Source organism: Rhinoraja longicauda, chromosome 16 (assembly GCF_053455715.1).
Source record: "Rhinoraja longicauda isolate Sanriku21f chromosome 16, sRhiLon1.1, whole genome shotgun sequence".
Classification (NCBI taxonomy): Eukaryota; Metazoa; Chordata; class Chondrichthyes; order Rajiformes; family Arhynchobatidae; genus Rhinoraja; species Rhinoraja longicauda.
Window position 1 is genome coordinate 19,832,671 of NC_135968.1, and position 13,516 is coordinate 19,846,186.

General features: G+C 44.7%; 1 protein-coding gene across 2 annotated transcripts in view; it reads right to left on the minus strand.

The window, feature by feature from the left end:
* The window catches only part of sfxn2 (sideroflexin 2), a 48,000-nt gene that overhangs the window by 14,885 nt on the left and 19,599 nt on the right, over nt 1–13,516 (minus strand). For both annotated transcript variants that reach the window (XM_078413374.1, XM_078413373.1), the window contains 2 exons: nt 8,300–8,366; nt 2,059–2,108 (listed from right to left, as the gene is read on the minus strand). In XM_078413374.1, coding sequence (XP_078269500.1) covers nt 2,059–2,108; nt 8,300–8,366 — 117 coding nt within the window. The remainder of the gene's footprint in view (nt 1–2,058; nt 2,109–8,299; nt 8,367–13,516) is intronic.

The following is a 13,516-nucleotide window of genomic DNA, read 5'->3' on the forward strand; positions in this document are numbered from 1 at the left end:
GGGACAGGTTTCATAACACAGAGAGTGATGGGTGCCTGGAACGTGCTGGCAGGGATGGTGGTGGAGCCGGATACAATAGGTGCGTTTATGAGGTTTTTGGACAAGCACATAGATATGTGGGGAGTGGAGGCATATGGATCATTTGTAGGCAGAGGAGATAAGTTTAAATTTTCATCATGTTTGGCATGGACATTGTGGGTGGAAGGGGCTGGGCTGTTCCTGTGCTGTATTGTTTAAAGTTCTAAAGTGCAAGAGAATTTTGAACAGGAGGACGACCAGGACAAAGTGAATGTCTGTGATCAGGTGAGGCTGAAGCCACCATGGGAATTAGTTCATGGGATCCATGGGTCTTTTTTAGAATGGAGATGAGGAAAAACCTTTTTAGAACGGAGATGAGAAAAAACCTTTTCAGTCAGAGAGTTGTAAATCTGTGGAATTCTCTGCCTCAGAATAGAATAGAATTCCTTTATTGTCATTGCAACAGGTACAACGAAATTAAAATAGCAATCCTGACAGTGCATAACACACGAGAAATAAAACATATATACAATAAATGCAAATACAAAATGTAACAAACAAGCGAGTAGTTGATAAATAAATAAATAAATAAATACAGGACCTGCCAGTGGAGGCCAATTCTCTGAATGCTTTCAAGAGAGAGCTAGATAGAGCTCTTAAGAATAGCATAGTCAGGGGGTATGGGGAGAAGGCAGGAACGGGGTACTGATTGAGAATGATCAGCCATGATCACATTGAATGGTGGTGCTGGCTCGAAGGGCCGAATGGCCTACTCCTGCACCTATTGTCTATTAATGGAGTATGTTAGAGAGGAAGAGAATACAAAGGAAATGCTGGAAGAACTCACCAGGGTGGGCCCCACCTGCCTGCCTCTGTCCCACCCCCGTCATCCACCTGGATCCGCCTGGCCATCATATCCTCCCCATCTTGATCCACTTATGGGCGGCACAGCGGTAGAGTTGCTGCCTTATAGCACCAGAGACCTGGGTTTGATCCTGACTACAGGTGCTGTCTGTGCAGTGTTTGTACGTTTTCTCCTTGACTGCATGGGTTTTCTCCGGGTGCTCCGGTTTACTCCCACTCCAAAGACGTGCAGGTTAGTAGGTTAATTAGCTTCAGGGAAAATGTTAAATTGTTCCAGTGTATAAGAATAGTGCTAGTGTACAGGGTGATCATTGGTTGGCGAGGACTCGGAGGGCTGAAGGAGCCTGTTTGGGTAACTAAACTTATTACCTGCGAGCCTCTGCCCCATCCTCCTCTGTACTGCTATCTACCGACAATCTTTCCCATTCTGCCTCAGTCCTGTGATTATCAGATGTATCACAGCTTGGTTTGGGAACAGCTCCACCCAAGACCACGAGAAATTGCAGCGAATTGTGGACGCAGCCCTGACCATCACACGAACCAACCTCCCTTCTATTGACTCCATTTATATCTCACGGTGCCTCGGCAAGGTCAGCAGCATAATCAAGGACGAGTCTCACCCTGGCCTTCCCTCTCCCATCAGAAGTGTAAAAAAACACACCAAGAGATTCAGGGACAGTTTCTTCCCAGCTGTTATCAGGCAATTGAATCATCCTCCCACAACTAGCAGGTAGTGCTCAACTACCTCTTCGGTGACCCTCGGACTATCCTTGATCGGACTTTGCCGGCTTCACCTTGCATTAAATGTTATTCCTTTATCATGTATCGAAACACTGTAAATGGATCGATTGTCATCATGTATTGTCTTTCTGCTGAGTAGATGGCACGCAACAAAAGCTTTTCACTGTACCTCGGTATACGTGACAATAAACTAAACTGAACTGAGTGAGGGGCTTGACCCGAAAGGTTGGTGTACTGCCCGATTGGCTGAGCTCTTCAAGCGTTCGGTTTTTGTCCTAGATTTCAGCATCTGCGGCATCCTTTGGCTGCAGCAAAATAATGAAACATAGCCTCAAGCAGCAAGGACCTGCCACACAGCTTGAGAATGCCTCTCGTTTTAGCACAGAGACATTTTATTTCTATGTTTCATTTTGTTAATAGACAAGGTCCACTTACTTGCATGAAAGGATACTTCTCCAGCTTTTCCATTAAGATGGGCAGAATGACTGGAAACGAGAGAGAAAAAGAGGTGAAACAAAATATCAAACACCTGCATTTTGCAGAGGGCATGGGTTTTAGCTTCTCCAAGCTAGTAAATCAAGTAAAAGCAAGTATTCAGAATAGCAATCAAAGTTCGTGACTTTACACAAAGGGTGGTGGGTACATGAATGTGCTGCCGGAGGAGGTAGTTGAGGCAGGTACCATCATTACGTTTAAGAGACATTTGGACAAGTACATGGATAGGACTGGTTTGGACAGTTATGGGCCACGCACAGGCAGTTGGGACTAATGTAGATGGGGCATGTTGGTCGGCGTGGGCAGGTTGGGCTGAAGGGGCTGTTTCCACGCTGCATGACTATATTGCTACACCAGCTAAATTGACAAGACAAATGGGATGATGACCTTCATTGAAAGCAACTGGAGTAATCAGAACCAAATGCTAACCCTCCTCCACTATTGCATTGGTGTCAGTTTTTGAAGTCCGAGACGTTCGCTTCAGAAACATAGGTCAAACTACAAGGAAGGGAGCAAGCTAGGAATACTTAACATAACCTCTTCCCATGAGGTTGCTGTACCATGGGAGGACCAATGCTGTCATATTCAACTTTCCCATGCGTGGATCACTAGTTTCCTGTTAGAGGATGGAAACTACAAGGGAACTAGGATCACTGAGATCTATTGTAAAGGCCGTACCATAAACCCGACAGAGAGATCGGAAAATGACTCGGAAACCTTCTGAGTCTGCAGGATTTCCATTCTATTAAACAAAATAATTGCAAAGATCATTATTCATTCCCCAGTGATAAAGAGCAGCAATTCTCAGCAGATCTCGCTTTCCATTACGGGCCAAGAACCATGAAGTCAAGTTGCAGGAAAATAAAGCAGATCAATTATAGTTCAGCAGAGGGAAACACGGGCATCAGAAATAAAACACTGAGGAGCAGAAGAGAATGCAGGAACTCTCAGAAAAATGAAAAGAAAATGTAAGAATATTTCATACATCATCCTTGCACGTTGTTTAGTTTAAAGATACAGCGCGGAAACGGGCCCTTCAGCCCACCGAGTCCGTACCGACCAGCAATCACCCGTGCATTAGCACTATCCAAACACACTAATTTTACAATTAACCTACAAACCTGCACGTCTTGGGAGGAAACCGGAGCACCTGGAGAAAACCCTCATGGTCACAGGGAGAATGTACAAACTCCGTACAGACAGCACCTCTAGTCAGGATCGAACCCGAGTTTCTGGTACTCGAGTTTCAGGCAGTTTGTTCCAACCATCTGCCTGTCGAAACGTATTACCTGCCAATGCTTTGTCCTGCCTCTCCCCTTTTCCAGCTTTCTTCTCTCCCCCACACCTCCCACCACAATCACTCATAAACCTTGGAGCCAATCTGTGGAATTTAGAAATGTCTTTTGAAGCCTTGCCTGCTTTGCCCAGTCTTTTGTGTCCCTTTTGGGGCATCCCAAGACATTTTACTGCTAATGTAAGCCATGGTCATTGTAAGCCATGGTCATTGTGTAATGTGATAGGTTGGGTCATTCATATGCAGCAGTGTGATAATGACCAGATAATCTGGTTATTGATGCTGTGAGAGATAGATATTGAGAAAGTCTGGAGACATTGCTGGTGCTCTTGGAACTATTATTATATGATCTTTAGTGCCCAACCAAACCAGATGGGCCCTGCCACCCTGTCAGGAGGCAGCACAGTGACTCAGCGGTAGAGTTGCTGCCATACAGTGCCAGAGACCCGGGTTTGATCCTGACTATGGGTCCTGTCTGTACGTAGTTTCTCCCCGTGACCGTGTGGGTTTTCTCCAGATGCTCCCTTTTCCAAAGACATACAGGTTTGTAGATTAATAGGCCTCTGCAAATTGCCACTAGTATGCAAGGGGTGGGTGCAAAAGTGAGATAACATAGAACTAGTGTGAATGGGTGATCAATGGTCATTGTGGACTCGAAGATAGACACAAAAAGCTGGAGTAACTTAGCAGGACAGGCAGCATCTCTGGAGAGACATCTGCTCCACATTTTGTCATTGTGGACTTGGTGGGCTAAAGGACCCGTTTCCAAGCTGTGTTTTTCAATCAAGGACATGCAGGTTTGTAGGTTAATGGCTTCTGTAAATTGCCCTCTCGGATAGAACTGATGTACGGGAATCGCTGGTTGGCACAGACTCGGTGGGCCAAAGGATGTGTTTCCCCACTCTATCTCCAAACTGTAATCAATCATGTATTGTCATGTATATATCATAATTATCATGTATTGTCTTTCCGCTGACTGGTTAGCGCTGTACCGTACATCAGTACACGTGACAATAAACTTAACCCAAACTCAACGAAAGCGTGGCACAGATAACCAACTGTGTGCATTGGATGGATCAGCAGCATTTTCCTGTCTCAGTGCTTGATGAAACAGTTTGCACCAATACACTTAGCTCCAGAGTGACTAAATGGTTATTTCTGGAGACAAACCCCGGTGTCTGCCTGGCAACACCTCTAGATCCCGTCTGACGAGAGTCACAGAGTGATCAGCAACACCTGGGTGCGGCTCAACTTGTTTGAACAATGCTCCTTGAAAAACACTCTTGTCCTTCTCTGCAGGCTTGGATAATTTGCCTCAGTCAGACGGCCCCAAAACAAAATCTCACGAGATATATTGTGTGTCATGGTTACGGCAGCTGTGTTGCTGCAAAATGCTTTATCTACGTAATCACTGGGAGGAAATGTGCTTGTACGTTCTTGCCAAAGGCAGACCCAATCATCAGATGTCTCAGCCGCTGTAAGAGAGGCCCAATGAGCGGAGTACAGAAGGGACATGTAGACACAAGGAACTGCAGATGCTGGTTTACAACAAAAAAAGACACCAAAGTGCTGGAGTAACTCAGCAGGTCAGGCGACATCTCTGGAGAACATGAATAGGTGACGTTTTGGGTCAGGTCTAACAAGGGGTCCTCAGGTCGGCCGACTTGGGGCTACTCACTATCCCGCGGTCTAGGCTTAAGCTCAGGGGTGACCGCGCTTTTGCGGTTGCAGCTCCTAGACTGTGGAACAGCATCCCTCTCCCCATCAGAACTGCCCCCTCCATCGACTCCTTTAAGTCCAGGCTCAAAACCTATTTCTACTCCCTAGCGTTTGAGGCTCATTGAGGAGGCGCTGTGAACTGTTTTGTATGTGCTGTTATGTTTGCGTGCTACTGTATGTTTCATTTTTTCTTAGTACCTAATCAGATGTACAGCACTTTGGTCAACGTGGGTTGTTTTTAAATGTGCTATACAAATAAAATTGACTTGACTTGACTTGACTTGAAACATCACTTATCCACATATGCTGTTTATACCATAGACACAAAGTGCAGGAGTAACTCAGCAGGTCAGGCAGCATCTCTGGAGGAAAAGGATAGATGCCATTTTGAGTCCGGATTCTTCTTCAGACTGCTATCCATGTTCTCCAGAGATGTTGCCCGATCTACTGAGTTACAAAAGAGACAAGTTCTGGTCTTTTGCCTGTCCTTTCAAGTGCTAGTGCAAAGGAGGTGAAGTGTTGCAAATACCCTGGTCTCCCAGCAGAGCGAGATGTCCATCAGGGAATGTTACCGACTGGCCCGCTCCAGATTGCAGGAGTACTTGCTGAGGGACGCACTGAAGCTGGTGCAGCCAACGGCAAGGTTCAGTGGGGCAGAAACACAGTGTAGGTTAACCTGGTTATTACACAGAAGGACACAAAGTGCTGGAATAACTCAGCGGATCAGGCAGCATCTCTGGAGAACATGAATGTTGCCATCCCCCGATTTGTTCTGGCCATTTCTCGCCTCGCCAGCTGCTGCTGCTGCCGCCCCCCCCCCCCCCCCCCCAAAGCCTTCCAAAGATCAGCAACAAAAACAGCAAGAGCAGCATGGTGGCACAGCACCAGAGATCCGGGTTCAATCCTGACTATAGGTGCTGTCTGTACAGAGTTTGTACGCTCTCCCTGGGTGTCATGGTTTTCTCCGGGTGCTCTGGTTTCCTCCCACACTCCAAAGACGTACAGGTTTGCAGGTTAATTGGCTTCATAAAAGATTGTAGATTATCCCTAGTGTGCAGGACAGTGTTAGTGTACGGGGAGTCGGCGTGGACTCGGTTTCTGTGCTGTATCTCTAAACTAAACTACTGTGGGAAGGCATAAGGGCATCTGTGGCCAGAAATATTCTGGGCATGAGGCCAGATTCACCTGTTTTATAAGCAGAGCTTTTTTCTGGAGCAGTCAACTCTGAGGAGGAAATGACATTTTTTTTTTCGAAAGAGTGGTTTATAGTTAAGAAAGCAATCCATTGTTGAGATCACTTTGAGCTCAAAGGTCCCTTCCCATCTTTCTGCGTGCTAGTTACTGTCAGGCACACTAATCTTTCTCACATGTGATTAAACTAGAACAACAGCTTTATTTGGAAGGCCATAAACCTTCTTAAAAATGTCTACAAAGTATGCAAGTGATAGGTGGATAGATCCAAAATGCTGGAGTAACTCAGCGGGTCAGGCAGCATCTCTGGATAAAAAGGATAGGTGACATTTCGGGTCGGGGGCCTTCTCCAGAGATGCTGCCTGACCTGCTGAGTTACTCCAGCACTTGGTGTCCATCTTTGGTATAAACCAGCATCTGCAATTCCTTGTTTATATACTAAGTCATTGGTGGATACAGGTGAAAAAGGATTTTGATTTGCAGATGATTGGATAAAGGGCAGAGATGAAAAAACAAAAAGTGTGAGAAAAAGAGATGATAGAAATTGCATGAAATGTGAAGCCAGAAGGAATATAGGTGTGATGAGGCGAGGGGAAATGGAACGTGCAAGTGACAGGTGGATACAGACAGAGGGGGTTCTCTATCACGTTATATTCCATTGACTTGTTCAAACGTGGAGCATTGAGTCAAAGCATCGGGAACTCATGATCTAGAAGCATTGGGTCAAAGCTTCAGGAAGTCATGATCTAGGAGATTTTAGTTAGGCTGCATTTGGAATGTTGCATGCATTTCTAGCCATCCCTTTACAGGAAGGATGTGGAGAGAGGGGGCAGAAGTGGTTTATCTGCCTATCTGCCTATCTGCCTGCATTAGGAGAGATTGGATAAACTTGAATAGTTTTCTCTATCCAATTAAGAGGCATAGATAGGTTAAACAGTCAGAACTTTTTTCCACAGGGTGGCAAAATGTCAAAGACTAGAAGGCATGGTTTTAAGGTAAGAGGGGCAAAATTTAAAAAAGATATGCGACGCCAAGTTTTATTTTTACACAGAAGGTGGTGGGCATCTGGAATGTATAGTCATGGGTGTTGGTGGAGGCAGATACAATGGTGGCATTTCAGAGGCTTATAGATACGAACATGGATATGCAGGGGAATGGAGGGATATGGATCACATGGGCAAATGCAATTAGTGTATCTTGGTGTGATGTGTAGATGGAGTCCGTGGAAGGGAAGTATTTTGCATCAAGCTGCCCACATTTCATTTCTTTTACACCAAGGGGTCAGGTTTATTAAAGTTCAATTTCACATTGAGATCTAAACTCATGGGTTACTACTCTTGCATTTGCCAAACTCCTTGGGCACTTTTGCAAGGTACTGCCGAATGACAAACAGCCAAGGAATGGCGATCACCTGGTATCCATGACAGCAGCAGGGCAGAGAAAAGTGGTCAGCAAACAATAAGAAAAATAAATAAATTTATTTATACAAATGCACAATCCTTAAGCTCACAAAACAACCTGAGCTATGAACCAATGTGAGGAATCAAGGCTAATGGAGCCAAACCAGAAACGATGAGGTATTAGCAGCAACCCAAACATTTAATACTGTAAAGGAATAGATGAGGTAAACTCAGACTTGATGCTATTAAGGGACTCACAATAGTCAATTGCTTGCAAATAATTACATACCATTGCATCACCAAATTTGTAGAAGAATCCAAAAGGATAGTCACATTCCAGATTTAAAAGTGGAGCAAGAAGGGTTTAGGTTTAACTCTGAGGAGGTCAGGCAATAAAAGCAGGAGTGTTGAATAAGTACCCATATAAGAGTGGGCCAATGACAGTGGAGAGCTTTATCTCACAACAAAATAGTCTGCCATCTTGATCCATGATCTCATCTGCAGATAATCTACTTGATGAACCAAAGAAGGTTCTGAGCTAACTGCAGATTTGAATGGTGTTTATTTAGATACTTACTCATTCCTGGAGCGGCCATGGTAACTCTAGAGATCACCACTTGCGTGATACCCTTTACAGCTGCAATCTGAAACACAAACATACGCTTAACACGGGTATGTCAGAGGGGGAGGGATCAGTCGGCAGGATTTGCATTTCATTTGTAACCCCGAAGCCATCGTTTACAAACAATTACCCAAAGGTTTAGAAACATAGAATTAAGGTGCAGGAGTAGGCCATTCGGCCCTTCGAGCTAGCACCACCATTCAATATGATCATGGTTGATCATCCAAAATCAGTACCCCGTTCCAACCTTTTCCCCTTATCCCTTAGCCCTAAGAGCTAAATCTAACTCTCTCTTGAAAACATCCAGTGAATTGGCCTCCACCGCCTTCTGTGGCAGAGAATTCCACAGATTCACAACTCTCTGGGTGAAAAAGTTTTTCCTCATCTCAGTCCTAAATGGCCTACCCTTTATTCTTAAACTGTGACCCATGGTTCTGGATTCCCCCAACATCGGGAACATTTTTCTTGCATCTACCCTGTCCAATTCTCTAAGAATTTTATTAGGATTACATTAAGGATTACATGGTGTTACCTACAAGCAAGTGAACTAGCTGAACATTGAAAAAGGATTGCCAGAGTTAACTCTATGAACATTAACATGACATGAAGTAATATAACACGAAAATATATAAAGAGCTCAGGGAGATTTAACCTTTGCCTCAGACATACAGTGGGCAACTTATAATAAGTAGAAATCATCAACAGTATGGGAACAGTTTTCAGGCGAGCGGGGGTAAAGTTTAAAGGAAATGTGCGAGACAACTATATTTTTTTTTTACACAGAGGGTAGTGAGTGCCAGCCAAGGGTGGTGGTTGAGGGCAGACATGAAAGTGGCATTTAAGAGGCTTTTGGAATGACACATAGATATGTAAGGAATGGCTTGTGCACAGGTTGATGACAGCTGGTTTTGGCTTCATTTCTAGCACAGACATTGTTCTTGTGCTGTATAGTTCTATTTTCTCATAGCATCCACGCACAGGTGTTTGTTTTCTAATATAAGGAAGTAGGTTATACATCTCGAGACACTAGACAAATGTAAGAAAAGTAGAACCGGGATTCTGCATGTTCTGTCGTGTTAAGAGGAATAAAGTCTTTGGTGCAAGCTTTAACTTTAGTTTAGAGATACAGCATGGAAACAGGCCCTTCAGCCCACCAAGACAATGCCGACCATCGATCACCCTTTCACACTAGTTCTATGTTATCCCACTTTCTCATCCACTCCCTACACATTAGGGGCAATTTTACAGTTAACCTACAAACCCACACGTCTTTGGGATGTGGAGGGAAACCCGAGCACCCAGCGGAAACCCACGCAGTCACAGGGAGAACATACAAACTCCCAAACACACAGGCAGCACCCAAAGTCAGAATCTAACCCGGGTCTTTGGCGCTGTGAGGCAGCGGTTCTACCAGTTGCACCACTGTGGTGTCCTAAAGAGAAATAAAGTCCTTGATGCAAGCTTTAACTTTATCATAATCATTTACTGGCATCTCTCCCAGTGGATTGGCGACACATTGTACAGCAAAAATCAATCGTCACGGAATGTTTGCAGACTGCAGATAGACTAAAAAAAAAGGAGTGACTCAGAGGGTCAGGCAGCATCTCTGGAGAAAAAGAATAGGTGACGTTTCGGGTCACGTTCTTCAGAGTCTAAAGAAGGGTTCCGACCAGAAAGTCAGCTACTATTTTTCTCCAGAGATGCTGCCTGACCCGCTGAGCTACTGCAGTATCTTCGGCATAGACCAGCATCTGTAGTTCCTTCCTACACAGTTTGCAGACACGTTAAAATATGGACTAGAATTAGCCGAGATGTGTATGGGTGGCTTGATACTAATCATGTACAGTCTTTCTGCTGACTGGATAGCAGGCAACAAAAAGCTTTTCACTGTACCTCGGTACACGTGGCAATAATAGACTGAACTAATCCTGTAAATGTGGGCCACCTTCCCCAGAGAGATAGGATCCTGTACCCAAGGAACCCCCTCTGATACCATGTTCACACAATTTTCCTTTACATGCAAGGACTTATTCCCATAAGGGTGTTCATACTTCTACTGCCATCTTCCAACTAGTCACACATTTACCTCATGGTCCTTCTTGGTGTGAAGGGGGTTTACCAGTAAACTAAGGATAGTCTTCACCCTGCCATTACACAGAAGGCACTGGACTTTCCTTAATTTCACCCCATTATAGGGAAGCACCTTTAACCTTTGGACAGAGGCTTAAGTTGACTTTAGAGATACAGTTTGGAAACAGGCCCTTTGGCCCTGCACCGACCAGCGATCATCCTGTGTACTAGCACTATCCTACACACACTAGGGACAATTTACAATTTTACTGAAGCCAAAAAACCTACAAAACCCGTATGTCTTTTGGTGTAGGAGGAAACCGGAGCGTCCAGAGAAAACCCACACGGTCACAGGGAGAATGTACAAACTCTGTGCAGACAGCACCCATAGTCAGGATCGAACCCAGGTCTCTGGCGCTGTAAGACAGCAACTTTACCGCTGCGCCACTGTGCTGTTAAGACTGTGCACTAATTTATAATCTCTTCCTAAATTAAATGCGATGACTGTAATTTGTATTTGAATCTGGGAAAAGATAATTATACTTGCTTTTTCCTGAAAGCAACCCAGATACCAAGTTCCACTTGGTTTTTAATGTGATTGAGGGTTGAAAAGCAGAGTAGAGGAACAGTCTGATGCGCCTCCTAGTGGCTATCCTTGAAAATAACAGTGATATCTTTTTCAACAGAAAACATAATTCAGGCAAATGATAGCCAGGCAAATGATAGGTGGAATAAAAAGACACAAAGTGCTGGAGTAAGTAAAAGGCTCAGGCAGCATCTCTGGAGAACACAGAAAGTTGATGTTTCAGGTCGGGACCCTGAAGAAGATCCCAAGTTCTCCAGGGATGCTGCCTGACCCGCTGAGTTACTCCAGCACTTTGTGTCGTTTTTAACACCTATCACTTGCCTGGCTTTGTCCCGCCCCCACTTCCCTTCCAGCTTTCTCCTCACCTACTACAATCAGTCCGAAGAAGGGTCCCCACCCAAAATATCGCCAATCCATGTTCTCCAGAGATGCTGCTTGACTCGCTGAGTTACTGCAGCGCTTTGTGTTATTTGTTCAAGATTCTAGTATCTGTAGTCCTTTGTCTCGACTTTTCTTTTAGAGATGCAGCGCGGAAACAGGCCCTTTGGCCCACTGAGTCCGCGCCGGCCAGCGATCTCCTCGTACACCAACATTATCCTATGCACTAGGGACAATTTTACAACTTATCGAAGCCAATTAACCTACAAACCTCTATGTCTTTGAAGAGTGGGAGGAAACTGGGGCACCCGGACTAACCCACGTGGTCACAGGGAGAATGTACAAACTCCATATAGACAGCACTTGTAGTCAGGATCAAACATGGGTCTCTTGCGTTGCAAGGCAGCAACTCTACCTACCGCTACACCACTGCGCACAGTAAAGATATCTAGTGATATATTTTTTATGGTGTAACCATATGCTGGTTCTTTCTGTACTCCGCAGAGAGGCTGCTTGTCAGGAGGTCCTGGGGCACTCTGTTGGGTAGCATATTTGTGGTGTGACTTGAGTAACTCACATGATCCTTTACACTTTATGATGTTGTCATGCTAATACATTTGCTGATTTCCCAGATCATACACCCGAGGCCAATTGAAATAGTTCATTGTTTGCTCTGTCAGTGACACATCAGTAATCCTGTGTGACTTGGGACTTCACCGAGTATTGCCAAAGATCCAAATTAAGTTGTATTTTCTCCTCAGAGTCATACAGCATCGAAACAGACCCTTTGGCCCAACTTGCCTACACAGACCTACATGTCCCATCTACACTAATCCCACTTGCCTGTGTTTAGCCCATATCCTCCAAACCCGTCCTATCCATGTACCTGTCTAAATGTTTCTCAAACGTTGAGATGGTCCCTGCCTCAACTACCTCCTCCGGCAGCTTGTTCCATGCACCCACCACATATATGTCCAGAGAACTGGAACCGGAATGTGAGGGGATAGAAGCTATCCTACAGCATAACTTATCTAGTTTATTATATTGTTCACAGAGGAATATGTTTACGTACTATGTTTACATATTCTGTTGTGCTGCTGCAAGTAAGAATTTCATTTTCTGTCTAGGACGTATGGCAATAAAACACTCTAGACTCTCGAGCTGTACAAAGTTAAACCATTCACTCAAGGAGGTGGTGACTGTATGGAATAAGCGACCAGAGTAGGCAGGTACTATAGTTTGATTGAAAAGACATTTGGACAGGTATGTGGATAGGAGAGGATTAGAGGGATATGGGCTAAATAGAGGCAAAATGGGACTAGATTGGGGATCTTGGTCGGCATTGTCGAGTTGGGCTGAAGGGCCTGTTTCCATGTTGCATGACTCTAGGACTCTATCTGGAACTTGTGCAGCAGTTCTAGTCACCACACCTCAGAAAGAATCTAATATCCTTGAAGGAGGAGTAGAACAGATTTAGTCAAATTGTACCCGGTCTCAAAGGGTCGGAGCGGACATTGTGGGCCTAAGGATATGTTCCCATGCATTACTGCTCCATCCATCTTAGATTATAGCGTGGAAACAGGCCCTTCAGTCCAACAAGTCTGCACCAACCAACGGTCACCCCGTACACTAGCACTATCCTACACACGAGGGACAATTTTTTACCGAAGCCAAATTAACCTACAAACCTTGAAGTGTGGGAGGAAACTGGAGCACCTGGGGAAAGCCCAAGCGGTCATGGGAAGAACGTACAAACTCCGTACAGACAGAAACCCATAGTCAGGATCGAACCTGGATCTTTGGCGCTGTAAGACAGCAACTCTACCTCTACAACTCTACTGCGCCACTGTGCCACAATGGTTAAATTGTGGAGCAATTGAGCAATCTGGAGATGCATTTCCTTGAATTTAAATGATCGAAGGCTTAATTGAAGTAAGAAGTCCATGAATGGGGAGAGAAAAGATCTGAAATTGAGCAAATGCCCATTCAGTTTTGCAGCAGGTAACACTTATCTGTGCAAAAGAAGGCAGACTTGGAAACTTTCTAAACCACAAATTGCAATTAATGGCAGGGAAGGCAGGACGAAGCTTTCCTATCTTTTGAGGTAGAAGTCAAATATCCAACGTTTTTATTTAAAG